Source organism: Camelus dromedarius, chromosome 12 (assembly GCF_036321535.1).
Source record: "Camelus dromedarius isolate mCamDro1 chromosome 12, mCamDro1.pat, whole genome shotgun sequence".
Lineage (NCBI taxonomy): Eukaryota > Metazoa > Chordata > Mammalia > Artiodactyla > Camelidae > Camelus > Camelus dromedarius.
In genome coordinates, this window is record NC_087447.1 from 56,547,142 (window position 1) to 56,566,662 (window position 19,521).

Consider the following 19,521-nt stretch of genomic DNA (forward strand, 5'->3'; position numbering starts at 1 on the left):
TTGCAAACAGAGATTGTATTTTATCTTTCCTATTGACTTTTCTGTAAAGGATGATGCGTGTATCTAGCTGCAACTGAATTATGCTCAGAGACAAAGTCCATGTAGTACAAGGCTTTTGACTGACAGCTAATGGCACTTAGAGTCATGGTCCATAAATAAAAAATACTGCAATCTTTAATTTTATTGGATCTCAATGTTCCAGAGAAGGAGAAGAATTTAATGTACACTGGTTGATGAGTTGGGGAACCAAAATAGATTTAGTTAGGGGACCGTGATGAATTTAGCATGAAGTCAGCGCCAGCAAGCAGAAAAGGACTGTATTATTTCAGCCTAGGTGAATGCCAGTTTTCTAAGAAGGTACTTGGGAGAAAAGGCAAAACTTCTTTATTTACTGTTCTTCCTTTGATTTAGCACTTAGAATTGCAGGGTTAAATAAATGTTTTTGAAATAAAATATGTATTGAGTGAATGGATGATTATTTTCTGCACACATTTGCTTCTTAAAAATGTAAACAAGGAAGGAGGACACTTTAAAACTATTGGGCACTGAGATGTAATAGATACCTCCTCCATAAGGATCAAGGCTATTTAATATGCCCATTTAACAGTTAGGCAAAACAAGGGTTTAAACTGAGGTGCTGTCCAAATCCTAAAATCTTTTCACAAAATTGCTTCACTGCTGATCACAAATTGGTAAGATTTATAGTCATCGTATTTACCACGGCAACACTTTTCCTTTTAAAACTCTAAAAAATGCTATACATACTAATGAATCTACATACAAAAGAGGAACAGACTCACAGACCTAGAGAACAAACTTATGGTTACTAAAAGGGGGAGGAATAAATTAGGAGTATGGGATTAACAGATACAAACTACTGTACATAAAATAGACAAGCAACAAAGATTTACTATATAGCACAAGGAATTATATTATGTATTATATTCAATATCTTGTAATAACCTGTAATGGAATATAATCAGAAAAAGATAACTGAATCACTATGCTGTACAACTGAAACTAACACAATATTGTAAATCAACTATACTTCAGTTTAAAAAAATGAAAAAAATGCTATACAAGTAGTTATTTTCCTCAGCAAATACTCACAGCTAGGTAAACAGTGTTTTCTACATGAGTTAGAAAACTTTTGAATGTCAGAAACCTAACTACATCTAGTCATGTAGTACAATGCATTTTAAAAATCTGAAGTTTTTATGGTAAAAATAATTTTGACTTTAAAGATGTGCTCAAGGAGTCACTGATCCTAAATTCTGTTAAGTATCATGAACTATATATTTATACAGCAAAGAAGTAAAGTAAGAAAAACACTGGCCATGTGTTAACCTCAAAGGGCAAATGAGAGGGAATTCCTTCATTTTCCAAAAGATTTAGCAAATGAAATCAATTATTTTACTCTCCTATAATTTTATACTGTACAGAACAGTGAGGAGGACAGTGCCAATATTTGTAGTCTGTTTTTTTCGTGAATAAATCATGTGCTACAAGGCCTCATGAGGGAGCTTTTTTACAGATATCATTATGAAGACTGACTGAATATTAGCTTAGAGAAAGAACCTCCCAACCCACAAGCACATATCTTTTATCCAGAAATAATCAGAAATTAATCATGTACATAGTCAAAAAATTCTACAGAAAGTACCTGGGAACAAGGTGAACTTATCAAATGTGTTATCCTTTGTCCAATTGAAAAAAAAAGTATTTGTTCTTTAAGGGGACAGAAAGTGGTAATTAGGCCACAATTTATTTCTAAAATGATTATTTCCCTGACTTAACACAAATAGGCATTTTCTTTTTGATTCTGAATATTATATTTCAGTAAAAGATTGCACTCAAGCATATTCCCCTGTGTCCTCAAGAGAACAATCTGGGTAATTCAAAAGGACTGAAAAAATTTTAGCACTAAAAGGAAAATGTATGTTTTGAGACCATATGCCAAACAGCTGAATTTGTCATTTGTGCTTATTAAGAGTCAAACCATTATTCAGAATCGTCTTTCACCACAAAGAGGTCTGTGCACCACTTAGAACTTAGAGCCTGGGACAGGGGCCTCAATAAAGAGCCAATGGTGCCTTGTGTTCAGAGGTACATTTCCATATGCATTAAAAAATGAAAACACATTATAATTTACCCCATGGCAAGAAAGGGGGAAGATATGGCGTCCCTTGACGCAGTAAATGGTTGGATGCCAGTAATCAAAACCATTGCATAATCTTTGTGTTCAGTTTTTACCCAGTGGTCCGGTGACCTGTTTGGAATGAACAGCTGTATTCTGGACAACAGAAAACTGTGCTAACCTAAACATTCCCAAGTTATCATGGTCAGGTGATAGTAGTCCAAATTAATAGAGAATGCTGTCAGCAAAATTACCCGTGGACAGAGGGGAAAAAGAAAAATTTCAGTGCAGGCAGCCTCTGTACCATGTGTAAGGAGGGCACATTCCATTTTCAATTAAAATCTTAGTCCATTCTAATGTTGATCGAGCACTCAATACCTGCAGCTCTATGCCTATATACCAAAAATCAAGTTGTAAAATAGTCAGTTGACCAAATGACCATCTTTGAAAACTGCGAGATGAGTTCCTCACGTCAACTCTGAGAAAGCTGACTCTGGCCACTTTAGCATCAGACAGACAAAAGACAAGAACAGATGGAAGAACAATGACAGATGACAGCCTTGAGTACGCAGAGATGAAGACCAGTCATAAACTTCACTCAAGTCAGATATCTGAGAAATCATCTGTCTGTAATATCAGATGCATGCCAAGTTGATATTTAACCAAGCTGGATGGTAAATCTGTCATGTAGGCTATTAAGAAAAAAATGAAATAAAAATCCTTAACAATTTGGAAATTGGTTTTTGATTAATTGGCCTGCTAAGCAAAGTGCTAGATGCTTCAGATACTTTTTATCCCAATCTCTTGAATGGCTAGTTTCTGTAAGGTATGGAAAAAGGGGGCCAATGCAAGGGTTTTCTTCATTAGGAATTCCTCTGGGAAGTCAAATTATTCAGCTTCCATCCTGGCCACTCCTTTCTTCCCTTGACATACTGCAGTGATGGGTGTGGTCTGTCTTGGACTCTAGTCTATCTCTCTACCCCAGTTCCTCCCATTTACTCTGCAGAGTTTGGTCACAGACTAAACATAGGACTTGGACTTCCATTTTCAGTGTTCATTAAATGCTTCAAATTTAGCACAGTCCAGGGTAGAGATATACTCAGTGTCTTAAGTGTTGGAATTTGCAGCTTATCTCCTTAATTTGGGTTGGTGATATCTGTATTTTCTATACCCTATGAATTGCTTGGATGGCCTGGTAACAAAAAAAAGGAACAGAAAAGGAAAGAATAACATATTCTAAAATCTCTTAGAAGTGAAAGATTGCTTCTGACTGGATCCGTTAGAGACAGCTTTGAGGAGGAGAGAAACTTGAACTGGCTTGGCGCTTGGGGATGGGAATGATGATGATGGGCAGTGATCAGAGTGGTAAGGAAAGGCATTCTCAAGGTGGGAATGGGATGAGCAAAGGCTTAGAGGCAGGGGAGTATGGCATGTGTTTCAGAAATTGAACACAGTCCAGCTTACCTGGGTAAGAAGACACATGAATCAGAGAAGAGAGGAGGAAAGGCTGAAATCAAATTGTGTTGTTGGAGAGGGACATCACAAAAGGTGTGTAATGCTATAACAAGAAATTTAGGTTTTTACCGAGTGCCAGTGAAGAACCACTAGAAACTTCTGAGCAGAGAACAACGAACAGAACTGTGATTTCTGGAAGATCGATCAAGAAGTGTGTAGGCATGGAAGGGAGGGATTGGCAATGGCATCTATTACAGTGGATCAGACAAGATATAATGAAGATATGACCACCATAATAATGGCAGTGGAGATTTTAAAGAGAAGGCTAGTTATGTTGGAGGTAGTTTCCAAAGGACATGATGCCTAGTTTAATAAAGGCAGTGAAGAAGAAATAAGAATCAAAAGCAAAGCTTTTGATTTGAGCTTTTTAATTTGGGTGAGTAGCACAACCTTTAACCTAAATGATGAGGTCAGAGAGAAGAGCAGATTGCCCTGGGGAAGGACAGGTGGTGGAGGCTGGCACTGAGGAGACATCTTGAGGTCAGTTTTCAACACGCTTAGAAGATATTGCTACACAGGGAACCTACTGAAATACATGCCCAAACCACGGAAAACTAAGGAAAAATACATACATTCAAACATATATGTAAATTTTCCTAAAACATGGGTTCATATACCACATCATAACTCAGACTTGTTCTAAGTAAATTTATATAGCTCCAGAGAGAACACAGCAGCATATACGCTATATGTGCACATGCAGACACTAACGCCAATATACCTTATATACATGTGTATATATACATGTAGAAATCTGAGTTAATGCACAAAAATATACATTGGCTCCATCTGAAATTGCTGAATATTAAAAACTCAATTAACTTTCAGTTCATTAATTCAAGAAATATTAATTCGTAATAAAGGACTAGATTGTGTAAAATACTGTGAGAAGTGCCTTTCAAGCACCAGAATGAGTATGTGCTTTTTTTTATTCAGCTTTTAGCCAATCAGGATTATAGAGTAAGAATAGTATAAACATGTATTAAGAATTTGTAATTATTATCCTGAAAATAACTGTATGAATTAGATACCCAAATTACATCTATTTTACAGGTGAATAAGGTGAGGCACAAAGAGGTTGAGACACTTACTCTAGATTCCGTAGCTACTTTTAGAGATGTCCAGGAACTTCACTCCTACATACGCAGATGCTCTAATGATTGAATCATACACATTGTACATGGCCATTAGTAGGGTGACCTTTATAGCCAGTGTACTGTATAGTTATCTTTACTTCTTATACAAAGCTGAGAGCATTCTTTACTGCATTTGCAGTTTGCACTGCTATAGACATTCAAAACTGCAAATATATATATATATATATATATATATATATATATATATATATATATACTATGAAGAAATTAAAAAGGATGTTTTAAAACATTAATAAAATAATGTAAAATTGCTGAAAACTTATTGCTAGATAGACTTTACCACTCTTTGAGTTTTTATTAAAAAATAAGGTGGTTAAAATAAAGCTACAGCAAGTCTACCTTTGGATTTAACAGTGCTATGGCCTTAACATTTCAGTTTCAGAACTTGACCTTAAACTAGCTATATCATCTTTAAGCAACAAGAACATCTTAGAAGGCATCTCATTTCTTATATAGCTTTAGGCTTCTTCAGCTAAGGCCACAGAAACAATAGTATGCATGTGTTTAATTATACAGTTCCTGAGAAATTATGACTTAGAGTGTTCTTAGGAAAGTCACTAGAAAGACTTCTCTTATAAACCTATTTCCTGGGAAACCACATGCACACTTCAGATTTTCTTCCTTGCATATTTTTGGTTGCTTGGCAAGTCTAAATAGATTTGCCTAATCACTATTTCCTATACATCATTACCCCCTTTTTTTTTTTTCTCTCAACTGACTGCCCACAGATACCCCAGCTGCTTGCAGTGACCAAATCTATAACTGTGAGGTCAGGGAAATTTTTATATATTGTTAAGAGACATTCTAAATCAGTAGTGGACTTTACCTGAATATTCATTACTGAGCTACATGGCCATAACCATCAGACAGATGATTCTAATTGAGTATTGGGAAGATTAGCACTGCTGTAAAGACAAATCACATATATCAAAGGTCATCTCAGAATTAGTAATTTTACAATAGATGGAATAAACATAAGGGTATAAACTGAAAAACTGTAAATTTAATTCTACCTCAAATTATTTTCTCAGGGAATTCCATAATATTGCATCTACATAACAAGAAGGAATAACACTGATTATCTTCTGTCCCATGTCAAAACAAACAAACAAAACCAAAAACAATTTCAAAACAAAAATAGTCTGCGCACAATGAATGTCTAAAAAAAGATCTACTAAATGTTTATAACTGTTCAAAATAGCTAAAGTACTCATATTCATAATTTTTATATTAAAGATTATGGGTGAGAACTAAGAAAGTCAATTATTCAGATATTTCTCCAACTCCAAATATTTGATAAAAATGTAGTAAAAATTCAGAGTATTAATTTGGCAGGGTTTTCAGACAGATGTTTTCTTGCTCTGCCTCCTTGAGATCTCCTTTTCAGATGCACCACAGGCTTCTCAACATGTCCACAGTCTTTCCCACCTGGAAAATGGCACCCCAATCCATTTGACTGCTTAATTGGAAAAGTGGGCCTCATCCTTAGACATGTTCCACAATTATCAATTATTAACAAGTGGCATCAGTTATATCTCCAACAGAGAGCTTGAATCCATCCACCTTTCTCTACCTTCTCCAAGTGACCCCGAACTGATCTCTGCTCCCACTCTTGTCCACTTCAGTGTGTTTTCTTCACAGAAACTGAATGATCTTCTAAAAACAACAAATTAGATCCTATCACACGCTAAAAATTTTGCAAGAACTTCCCATGGCACTTGAAATAAAATAACAAGTCTGTAAATATGGTCAACAAAGCTGTGCATTGTCTGAGCCCTGCTTACTTTGATGGTATCTTTTCTGTCATTCACTATCTTGTCACTAAACTCCAGTCATGGTTGACTTCTTTTAGTTCCTGGGAAGGTACCAAAATATTTCCTGCACTGAGGTCTTCATACACATATGCTTTTACTTCTGTCTGGATACTCCCCTCCACACTTGACCCAGCTAACTTCCATTTTTATTCATATTTCAAAATTTAGCTTAAGTGGTGCTTCCTCAGGGAAGTCTTCTTTGATCCACTATTTAATTGAACACAATCTTTTACGTTCATTTACAGCATGTTTCCCAATTTATACGATTGGTGTTTTCTACATCAGTCTATATAATTTTCTTGAGCAAGAACTCTGTTTTCTTTGTGAATCCTTGTTGTCTGGGTCTTTGTCAAGTCCATAATAAATACTTAATAAACATTTGTTGAATCACTGAAGGACTAAATTAATTAACACATCTAGCTGCTTTGTATTCTATGCACATAATTGAGGCTACTTAGGCCAGCTGGCTGAGTGTTGATGGTTACTATAGAGAATGCCCACATGCTCAGTGAAGAGCAGATAAGGGCCTATGAGCACATGTTAAATTTTAAATTCTTTGGAGAAATTTGGTTCTCCTGGTTAAGATGAATCACATCTTCCTCTTTGCTCAATTAGAATTATGGCTCAAGTTCCATCACAGAGCTGATTTCATTCTGCCCAGCATTAAAGTGTATTGCCTTTATGTCTCTCTTCCCCATTAGAACTTTCCTGATTCTCCCATCAAAAATCACATCTGAGGGGGTGGCCAGGGATAAACTGGGGGTTCGAGATTTGCAGATACTACTATATATAAAGTAGATAAGTAACAAGTTTCTACTGTATAGCACAGGGAACTATATTCAGTATCTTGTAATAAGCTATAATGAAAAATCAGTGAAATTACAACACTCCCTCACAACATACACAAAAATAAACTCAAAATGGCTTAAAGACTTAAACATAAGACAAGACATGATAAACCTCCTAGAACAAAACATAGGCAAAACATTCCCTGACATAAATCTTAGCAATGTTCTCCTAGAGCAGTCTACCCAGACAACAGAAATAAAAGAAAAAATTTACAAATGGGACCTAATTAAACCTATAAGCTTTTGCACAGCAAAGGAAACCGTAAATAAAACAAAACAACACCCTACAGAATGGGAGAAAATATTCACAATTGATACGACTAACAAAGGTTTAATTTCCAGAATATACAAACATTTCATACAGCTTAACAACAACAACAACAAAAAAAACCCAATCCAAAAATAAGCAGAAGACTAAACAAGCAATTCTCCAATGAAGACAAACAAATGGCCAAAAGGCACATGAAAAAATGCTAAATATCGCTAATTATCAGAGAAATGCAAATCAAAACTGCAATGAGGTATCACCTCACGCCAATTAGAATGGCCGTTATTCAAAAGTGAAAAAACGGTAAATGCTAGAGAGGGTGTGGAGAAAATGGAATCCTCCTACACTGTTGGTGGGAATGTAGTTTGGTACAGCCACTATGGAAAACAGTATGGAGATTCTTTAAAAAATTAAAAGTAGACTTACCATATGATCCAGCAATCCCACTTCTGGGCATATATCTGGAGGGAACTCTAATTTGAAAAGATATATGCACCCCAATGTTCACAGCAGCACTATATACAATAGCCAAGACGTAGAAGCAAACTAAATGTCCATTGACAGATGACTGGATAAAGAAGTTTTGGTATATTTATACAATGGAATATTACTCAGCCATAAAAAGAATAAAATAATGCCATTTGCAGCAACATGGATGGACCTAGAGATCATCATTCTAAGTGAAGTAAGAAAGTGAAAGAAAAATACCATACGATATCATTCATACGTAGAAATTAAAAAAAGTAAAAAAGAGGACACTAATGAACTCATCTGCAACAGAGAAACAGACTCGCAGACATAGTAAATAATCTTATGGTTACTGGGGGAAAGAGTGTGGTAATGGATAAATCTGGGACTTTGAGATTCGCAAATGTTAGCCACTATAAAAACAGATTTAAAAAAAACCCAAATTTCTTCTGTATAGCACAGGGAACTATATCCAATATCTTGTAATAACCTTTAATGAAAAAGAATATGAAAACAAATATATGTATGTATATGCATGTGCTGTACACAACATCATCAACACAACATTGTAAACTGACTATACTTCAATAAATAAAAGAATCACATCTGATTCAGTTTCATCATTCCCACTGTATAAGAATTTCCATGGTATGAGTTGAACATCGGTAGAAATTTCTTTTAAATATATCATCATTCAAAAATAAAGAATTATGAGTTGCCAAGGGATGATAAAATGGCAAGGTATCATCTGATTTAGTGTAGAATTGAATTATTCAATTTACTCTGACTTAGCACTTCCTGTGATCAAGGCACAGGGAAGGCATTAGGAATCTAAACAATGACCAAAACTCTTTCTTTCTTTGTAAATCAATGTGCTTTACAGGGAAAAATAAAACCTCATCAGTGACCTTTGTATGGTGATAAAACAAAAAAGTATGACTGACTCAACATAATTCCATCAGGACCAACAGGCCCACACCCCTCTATAGGAATCTGGCAGGAGCCTGCTTTCAGGGATGCAGAGTTAACCCTAGCAGTTTCCTGGTTCTCTCTTCAATAGAACAAGCCCATCACTGGTATGCTGTGTACTTTCACTGGGTTATTGCCTCGGCATTCCTGGTTGGTTAATGCTTACCTGTCCCCACACCCCCCTCTTTGTCTCAGGGCATTTCCTGCCCTACTCCTGGCTCAAAGGAGAAAACAGTTCAGACACAAGTAAACCAGCCAAAAGGGGGCCCTAGTACCAAAGATAAAGATCCCCCCAAAATGTGTTCCTGATAAAATTAAAGGAGTTTTTGTAGCTATCGATTCCCTAGAACCTTTAAGTGCTCTGCTGAGCAGCTGGAGGTCATCGAGTGACTCAGCTAGCAGGAGGCTGCTAATGGATGGTAATGCTTTGCTGAGTGTTTGAAACTAGTATTTGCCTTAAGGTTGTGCTGAATAATTGCTGTTAATTTAATTGTAGAAATATCCACATGTTATTTATATATAGTATATCCTTTTAATTGAAAGAGTGCAATGCTCATTTGGTTGGTTTAGCTTTAAAGCATCTTGCAAATATGATTTTAGTAAACGTGTAGGATAGGACGTCTCTTCCTTCATATCACCAGACACTGTGGTATGGAAATGCTTTACTGCTTTTCTCCTGGCCCCCCCGCCACCGGATTTAATTCTGTAATTTTAATGCATTTGAAATTAATTCATGAGGGATCTTTAAATATTAGATTACCAAACATTTGTAGCAAAGGCTGAAACGATATGCAGCAAACTACAAATAACATGGACATACTGTATAGTTAATACTTGTCGGCAGTTTGTGCCAGCCACTATTCTAAACACTTTATGTATATTGACTCATCTAACCCTTAAAACATTTCTAGGGGCAAGTGTTATTATTATTTGCATTTTGTAAATGAGAAAATTAAGGCTCAGAGAGGTTAAGCAATTTGCCTAAGGTCAAACAGCTAGTGAGCTAAAGAGCTAGGGTTACAATTTAGGCACTTTGGCTCTGGAGACTGCACTCAACCAGCAAGCTTTTCTGCTCACCACCTGCCAGATACTAGTTAAATGTTTAATTCTCATAAACCTTATGAGATACATGCTACCATTATAATCCCCATTTAATAAGAGGATTGGTCTAACCACTGTCATTCTGCTAGTAAGTGGCAGAACCAGGCTTTTTTTTTAATTTTTAATTTTTTGTCAAAATGATTAATTTTAATTATAAAAATTAAGAACTTTCAAGGAATCAATAAATAGTAAACAGATCGACAGTAGAAGCAAATATGAAAAGATTTTGTATTAGCTAAATAATTTTAAGAACATTATGCCTTTTCAAGACGGTAAGTGTTTATAAAATTTCAATGATAATCCAAAGTAGAATAACAGTTACTAGCTTATATTTTAAATCTAAATTTGATTGATGTGTCTGTCAGTACTCTAGTATTTTTCTTTTTTCTCAATCTCATTAGAACAAAGCTTTCAAACTCAGTCCTGCCTGACTCTTGGGTATGAGATCTTAAATATCACCCACCACTACCTTCCAGAGAAGGTGGTGTGTTTATTTTTTTTAATTATATATAGCATTAGATATTAAATAGATTTTAAGGGGGAATAGAAATAATTTACTAAGAGTATAGTAACTCTCCAGTCATAATCTTTTAAAATATTTAAAATACTCTTAAATCAATTATTAGATTTTTCTAAAATAATCTGAAATACTGTTAAGCTAATATTAAATGTCATCATTCTGAAAAGCAGAGCTCAAAGGACTATTCTTAAAAACTAACATAATGATTCGTCTCACTGTTTATGTGATTCCCCACCCCAAGGTAACTGCAATTTCCTCAAGAGATTTGTGAACATTTCAAAAAAACACAGTTTAACTTATTTTGACTATTGCAAGTATAAAATGTTATGTAGCACTTGTTGGGTACAACAAACGAGCATTACAAAATCAAAACAAATCACAACAGTGTTATGAAATTATGATAATTGTTATTTCAGGATCGACCATTTCAGTTACTATTTTTCATACCACCATTTTACTAAAGGAGAGAGGTTACCACTGGTATCTGAAAAATTAGGAAGTATTAACATGCCAGCTAAGTCATGATGATCCAGTAAGAGGAAAAATACATAGAAAAATTGAGATGGTGGTTGTCGTTATTGTTTATAAGAAAATGTCTTCATACGTCTGTCCTTTCCTTCTCTGAGTTCATATTTACAGTGTTGGTTTCTTTTACTCTCTTTAAAAACCTACCGTTAAGGTAGGATTTCAAATCTCACGGTAAGCACCGACTGTCAAAGAATAAAAGAACAGACTACCTCATAGGTGGGTTATAGCATAAACTTAAGCCAAATAGTTTGTCACCGCTGTCCTACTGTGAGTTATTTATGTTTCTATTACCTTTAGGGCCTTTGAACAGTTTGATTTCCACAACAGTCTCCAAAATGGGTCGTCGTCTACGCACGTACAGCCGGACGATGGAGCCCGCTTCCTTGAGGGCTTCCACCGCTTTACTGTGGGAAACCTCGGACACATCGACCTCGTTCACCCGCAAGATACAATCATTGACCCTGAAAGAAAGGAAAATAGAGCAGAAATGGTGGTTAGTGTTAGCAGTGCACAACTGTTGATTTATAATACTCTTAACTATTGGAACTATTCATAATCTTGTGGAATAAGATTTATTATCCACAGTATAGAGAGCTGCTCCAAGTGGTTAAGTTCTTTGTCTAAAGCTGTCAGCGATTTGATGAGAGACTGGATATGATCTCACGTATTCCTATTTCAACATTTCCTCTTTTTCTTTTAGGACTACATATATGTAATGTGATGAACAGTTTCATGTATGTTGTGCACATCAATTTTAAGTTATACCACAGTAGTGAAAGTATATAAAAAGCAGGGGAAGAATTTCCCTATCTTTTTTGTCCATAACATCTCTGTACATGTTTGAGGAGCTAAGTTTCAGGAACTCTTGGCTCAATGAGAACCTTGATTAGCTTCAAATTCTTGAGACAGAACAATTTCACTTACTAAGACTCAGTGATGTCATCTCATCGTAACAGATGCTATGGCTTGAATAGGTTTACATATACATTTCCTCTCTGACTAAAAAAAAAAAAGAATCATGGAAAACTACCAATTAGAATAGTTTCGAGAATGTAGGCATCACGGGTGCCAGCCGCCCTGTGGCAGCTGGTCCTTCGAGAGTGGGTAATTTTGTCATCTCATGATAATGCAAAAACATGATGTTTACCATCACCCTGTGCTCAGAATACTAATCATAACTTAAAACACTGCTTTCTATAGAAGGGAGTGGTTGACATTAAAACAAAAAATTCTGGATGTTACATCTATTCAAATTCTACTAATTTTTTTTCCTTTTGTATACAGTAGAATCCTTAATTGTCAATTGCTAGGAATCACATCCTAAATCAGATGTTTTTTTTCCTGAACACGTGGATGAAGTAGGCAGCTTTAGTGCGCTAAGAACACCGGACTAGCAGTCAGGAGGTGTGGATTTGGGTTCCAGCTCTGTACCAGCTGCGTGACCACAGTCAAGTCACTTCATCTCTTTGAACTTTCCCATTAAAAGAGAGTAAGCATGCCTAGAGTTAGTGAGAGGAATAACCAGATAGATAAATATACGGATGTATGGGTAAAATATACGGATTGATAGGTGAGTCAAAGATGCTGTGCTCAAGAATTTGTTGAAAGGAGAACAGAATGGAAATTGAAATTTTTAAAGGGTCTACTATGTGCCATATCATATCATTCTAGTCACTTCACTTACTGGCTCATATTTAAATCAAACCATTTATAAAACATTGATTCTCATTTTGTAGACAATGAAATTTTACTGACAAGGTCACAGTGTTGGTGAGGGCAGGGGCATGATTCCAACCTAGTTTTGTCTTTTTGTAGAGCCTATGCCAATACAAAGTTACTCAGAGTTGATTGTTTTAAATAAATTTTAAAAAAGGATTGTGAGGGAGGAGTTTTTATTCAAATTCTTAAAATAGAAAAGAAAAAATATCAAGCCAAACTAGGGCACTCAACTTCCCTTCTTCTTAAACACTTGAAACAGCATAGGGCTGGAGGGTCATAGCTATTTAGAATTAATTTGCTTTCTCTACTAGTAGATAATCTTTGTGAGTAAAGGTACCACTTGAATTCACTTTGAAACATAAATATATCACTAGCTTCAAACTCACATGACACTGTCTCAGTAAAAAGTGAAGCCTTCATCATATTTCTGATCCATTGTATTAGAAAGCCATTTACATACAAATTTCCTCCTTACTTCACCCATGTAATTAAGTTGGTGGTTTCACTCTTTCAGAGCTTGTTGTTTCAGATATAAGTCTACAATACAAAATAAATCTATAATTTTTGTGGACCAAAACAAAAGGTTTAACTTTAACCTTTTTTTAGTCTCATTTCCTTTGGACATTCTAGTACATTTCCTTATAGAATATATCTTAGAAAGAAAAAGAACATTTCATCATTAACATGTCCACAGAATCACATCTAAAATTTGTACTAAACAGATATTCTGGAATATATATAGTATCACTGAAAAGTCAAATACTTAAAAGTTATTTGTTCCACTTTGAAGATATTTAAAATAGCATGTAATATCTATTCTCCTTCATTAGGTATTAAAGTATGTTCTGTCGTAAAATAAGATTTGCAATTTTATACATTTTTTTTAAGGCAGCCAGGGCTATCTGCCCTTGGAGTTTTTACTTTTTTTACTTTTATTTATTTATTTGGGGGGGGGAGGTAACTAAGCTTATTTTATTTTTTTTATCTTTAGTGGAAGTACTGGGGATTGAACCCAGGACCTCGTGCATGCTAAGCATGCACTGCACCACTGAGCTATGTACCCTCCCCTGTATAATCTTTAAAGATATTAATTCATTAAAAATAATCACCAAATCTATGTGTTAAAAATTGTTTAAAAATCTGTTCATTATGCATTAAAAATACTGGAAAAAAAAGATAACAAAGTTTCAGCTCTGGTTCTTTGTGGATGTGGAAATTATGAATGTTTTAAAAAGCATATTTCTATTTTTTGCTTCTTCCAGAAGTTCTATAGTGGACACACATCACCATAGAGAGCCTAAGAACGTAGGCCACAACTAGAGACAACTGGGAGCTTGTCTCAGCTCTAGAATTTCAGAGCTGTGTGACTCTGAGCAAGTCACTTGACATCTCGAAGACTCTGTTTTTTTCAAATGCAAATAGGGATAACAAGATTGCTGTCTAGACTAAATAGGATGATGCATGTGAAATATTTAGCACCGTGCCTGGAAAATAGTAGGCTATTACAGTTATGAAAGAGACAAGAACGGCTTGCATAAGAAAAGATGTGACAAGACTATAGTGGAGAAAAAAGTACTGAAGGGAGAGAAAGGAAGAGAGCTACAATCAGGACACCGAAGGGATTTTTGAAACTTGTTTTATGAAGAAGAGAGGAAGAGATACAATGAATGGCATCTGGGAGGAAGGAAAACCGTAAAAATCAGGCGTTTAGTAAGTCTTGTTTCAGAGAGTGTAACTTAATTGCCCTTTTCATCTTCCCCCTCCCCCACCACCAAGAAAACAGTTGTTCTGATACAAACTATAGCTTTATGATAGCCTTGAAGAAAGCCTCTAAGGATTAGTACACTTGGCAGGATTCCCACCAGCTCATGCCTACTCTGTCCTTGCCACACTCCACACACGTGACCACACCCAGCCACACTCAGACCTCCTCAAGGCTTGATTCAGAAGGAGGCGTTAGGTCACAGGTCTGAAAGTTAACTTTGCAGCAGCTATTGGTTATAAAGTAGGGAGTATTCCTGATTGGATTCTTTTTATCGGCTCCACTTAGTCCTACTCTCTTTGGTCAAAAAGATGAATTAATTACAGACCAAAGGGCCACATCACAGAGAAAGCTGATCAATGTTTAATGTGCTGGGTGAAATACAATAATACATCATCAAATGGAAAACACTAGCTGGGGAATTATATTGTATGCACTTAAAGAGATCAATCAATCATTTATAAAAATCAGAATCTGTTTAAAAAGAATAACGGCATAGATTTTGTGTGAACTATAATGACACCAGAAAGGCTCTCAGGGTTAAGGTGGCAAAAATGCCTAATTTTTCTTTTATTCCTAGAGTCACAAAAGGTACATTAAGAACAAATAATAGATACTCAAAACTTTAAGAAAAGACTAGTGCTTTACATTATCAAACAGAGGAAAGGAAAAAATACCACAGACACACACACACATACATAGAGATGGACACAAATGGCTTCAAAACATTATGACCTTTTCTAAATGTACTTAATTATGTCTGCCTGCTGTCTTCCTGTGCCCTCTCATGAAGCATGTGTTAAAAGTTCATTGAGGATATCTGAAATCCACCGCTGACTAAGGTTCCTCCTTGCTGAAACTTCTCACTTTAAAAATCCATTTATTTCATTGACCTCATTAGGTGCTATTAGTCCACTAAAACTGAGAATAAAATAATTAAAAAATCAGCATAATTTAACAGTTTTTTTAGGAAAGGAAAAGGACTAATGTTTTGGAAGCATCAGATAACATGTTGATGGAGTAGTAGCTGCTGGCCCTATTTCTCTAACAAACATTCACAAGGTTGCAGGAGGAGTGACAGGTTCATACAGCTTCTCACGGCTCACTTGTCACATTTGACAGTCCCTGTTTCGGGGAATCTGGAATTGAAACTATGAGATTCAGAGGTTCTATCTAAACAGGAGAAATTGAAGCTTGAAAGCTTAATATTGGAACCATTTCTTCTGCACTGACTGAAAAGTGGCAAAAGCTTGTTTGCAGGAAGATGGGAACAAAGCAAATGTATGGAAAGAAGTACAGACGTCAGGGAGAAGGAAGGCTCCCCATGGACTCCCCACAGTGCTTCAGTTCATGGCTGTCCTTCCTGGGTCTTAGTTGTCCAATACAGTCTCGACTTTCAGAGGATCCTCCAAGTCTCCTTCTGATTCATTCCCCTTTTTGAACAAGCAAGCTTGGGTGGACCTTCGTTATTCACCAACAAAAATTTCTAACTAACAGGCAGACTTTGCAGCCAGCACTCTGCATGTGCTATCTCCCTTAGCTCGTTCCTGTCTTCCTTTTAATACAATTCAAGTTTATCTTGTCTTCTGGGAAGTCATCCCTGGCTCAATTGGCTAGTCCAGTATTCCTCCACCAGGTAGCCAGTACAAAATACTGATAAGCTTACCAGAGTTAGCAAATCAAATTATAGGATACCCAGTTAAATCTGGATTTCAGATAAAAACAAGGATAATTATAATTCAGATAAATAAATACTTTTTCATATATGTTCTATACCATGTTTGGGATATACTTAAACTCAAAAATTACTTGTGTTTGCTATTCAAATTTAATTAAGTGTACAATTGTGTTTAGAAAAATACAGTATTTACAAAAGCACTGAAATGCGCTTATTATCCTGAACTGTGGCCTTTGGTTTGTTGAAACGGTGTGATGCTTGGCACACAGTGGGATATATTTTTACTATGTACTAATCTGCTTAAACAGAAACACTAAAGGTAGATACTGCTTCATTTTACAACAGAAACTGAAGCTAAAAGAGGTCTACAACGACAGTAAGTATTGTCTAGGGAATCTCAAAGCTCACACACTGCACCATCTATATCTCTAGCTTGTTGAAAGTAATTTTGGGACTTACTTCACGACCAATACCAACTGCTGACCATCAGTAGGATCAAGGATCATACTAGAAAGCTTTAAAGCCAAGCCAAATAACAAAACCTAGATTTTGTTCTCAAACAAAATCTAGTTCTCAGTTTTAGAATTAGATTTCTGAACTTTAGGACTAGGTTTAGAAATGGTTCTCAAACTTTAGAGTGAATTAGAGTTACTTGGAGGGCTTATTAAATCATAGATTGCTGGGCTCCACCCCCAGAGAGTTTCTGATCCAGTAGGTCTGCAGCAGGATAGAGGAGTCATATTTCTAACAAGTTTCTAGGTGATGCTGGTGACATTGGTCTGGGACTTTCCTCTAATAACCATTGCTCAAGGTTGTAAAGGGTCACTCAACTTGGCTAGTGTTAGTTCACTCTAAAAAGAATGGGGGAACTCAATCTTACGTAGAGCCAGCTGACTACGACAGAAGTTCTGAGTGCTGACTCTGGACCCAATCCCCTCAGTGTTGCAGCTGTTCATTATTTAGAATGAAGTCTCTAAGGGAATATGGACCAGGAGACCACAGCTGCCACACTGTGAGACTGCGTGTATGCGAGCCATTTTCCAGCACTCATTTTATATGAGACTCTTTCCCTACAGCAAAGACCAACTGATAACCACTCCATTCTACATTTTAAAAATAGGACTCCTGCCCTCATCTCTAATTCTGGGTGACAGTAACTTGGGTTTATGATCCATAGACGCCATCTCCTACAGTGAATAGACTGTTTTTCTCTCTCCATTTGCCACTTCATTTCCCTTATATAATACGCTTGCCGGATTCTCTGCAGCTGTCATCTGGGAAAGATCACAGCTTTCCACACTGGAGGAAGAAATTGCTATTTCAGCATCAGTGATTGGTCTTTTGGCATTTTCCCAGAAAAGCAGAGTCCAGTAACAAATCTCGAGCCAGGTACCTTGGTGAGTGCAATGTGGGAGAGAGGCACTAAATAGGAATTTTCAAGAGTGAGGCTCATAGGATTGGAGATTACTTAGTCCACTCAGTCCAACACTCTGACCACAGACAGGACTGCATGTCAACTTTCAAGAAATGAGGTCTGGTACCTTCCATCTGGATTCATGCAGTAGGTTTCTAGCTGGTTTTCCTGATGCTATGTTACCTAATTCCTCTCTACTTCACCCTACGTGTAAGCTCAGCTCAGTTTCAACTTCTTAGAGCAACTCTATCAACATTTCCTCTCCCCTCAAAATTCATCAAGAGTTACTTAACTCATATCAAATAAAAGCTGTGTTTATCTTTGTATTCCTAGTGTCTGCTACACCGTTGTCCCTGAAGAATAAATGAGTGTGACTGAAGGGCCTCTAAGTCTAACCTTTTTTTTGTACCTCTCAAGCTCAGGCTCTAGTCAATCCACATCCTCACTGTCCCCGAAATATAACAAGCTTATTCCTGCCTCTGCATTTTATTTCATGGTGCTTTCCGCCTCCCAAATGTCCAACTTGAACCAGCCTCACTCAAGGGCAAGCTTACACTCCCCAGCCTCATGAAAGGTTTCCTAATCACTCAAATCCTCACTGCCCACAATGCTGGAAGTGCAAATACACGGTGGATTTTCATTAAAAAAAAAAAAAAAAAAGCTATAGACTGATTTGGTATCCGTGCAGAACCTAAAATTAAGTATTATACATTAAGAAACACATTTGCCAATGTTGGCTTTGATTTCTTCTTCGCCTCTATTCAGATCTATTCCAATCCTAGAAATTGATGTGGATTAGCATATAGGAAATCAATAACTTTACATTTTCTCATTCTAATTTGATTTGAATTTGTGATATTGATGAACATTTCAGTGAAAAGTTGAGAGGCACCAGGAGCAGTAAATTATGAACCAGATGTGAATTCTAATCCTCATTCTGCCACTTTCCTTTTTTTTTTTTTTTTTTTTGGTCTCTCTGTTGAGTTCAATGGTATTACAATTCTTTTCTAGCTCTGGTGTTCTATAAATCTAAATTCAAGGTGAACTCAGCCTGTCACCTATCTTTACTTAAAAGCCTGGAATGCACCTCAATGGAGCAGAATGCCAAATTATCCTTATCCTCCCTCCATGGACAGCTCTGTACTTTTTATTCTCTATCAAGGTAAATCATTCCATCATCCAAAATGGGGAGTTCTCCCTCTCTCTCAGCCACACATCCAATCTGTCGCATCATTTTTTAGATTCAGACTTTTCCTTTATACCCACTTATCCTACTTTGGCTCTTATTGTCAATCACCTAGATTCTGGAAAAAAATTTGTAGCCAGCTTCCTTGTTTCTAGCTTTGCCCTTTACAATTTATCTTCCATTTTATTGCGAGAATGGTGTTATTGAAAATATACCTGACTGCTTTATTTCCCTGTTTTAACAGTCTTCCATTGTTTTCCATTGCCTACAGCAGACCTTCAAACATTAAAAAAATCTAAGCAAAGAAACCCTTCCTTCAAATGAAATCTTACTCAGAAGCCACATGTTATTTATAATTGTTTGTATGTGACAAAGGCAGAGTTTCTGTGATTTCTGTGGCAAGGAGGGAAGAGAACACAGCACAGCTTGTTGTAAGG

The 19,521-nt window shown here is 36.3% G+C and overlaps 1 protein-coding gene across 20 annotated transcripts in view; it reads right to left on the reverse strand.

Annotated features, from left to right (window-relative positions):
* Nucleotides 1-19,521, reverse strand: part of DLG2 (discs large MAGUK scaffold protein 2) — a 1,729,700-nt gene that overhangs the window by 504,337 nt on the left and 1,205,842 nt on the right. For all 20 annotated transcript variants that reach the window (XM_031460460.2, XM_031460461.2, XM_031460455.2 and 17 more), the window contains one exon: nt 11,617-11,786. In XM_031460460.2, coding sequence (XP_031316320.1) covers nt 11,617-11,786 — 170 coding nt within the window. The remainder of the gene's footprint in view (nt 1-11,616; nt 11,787-19,521) is intronic.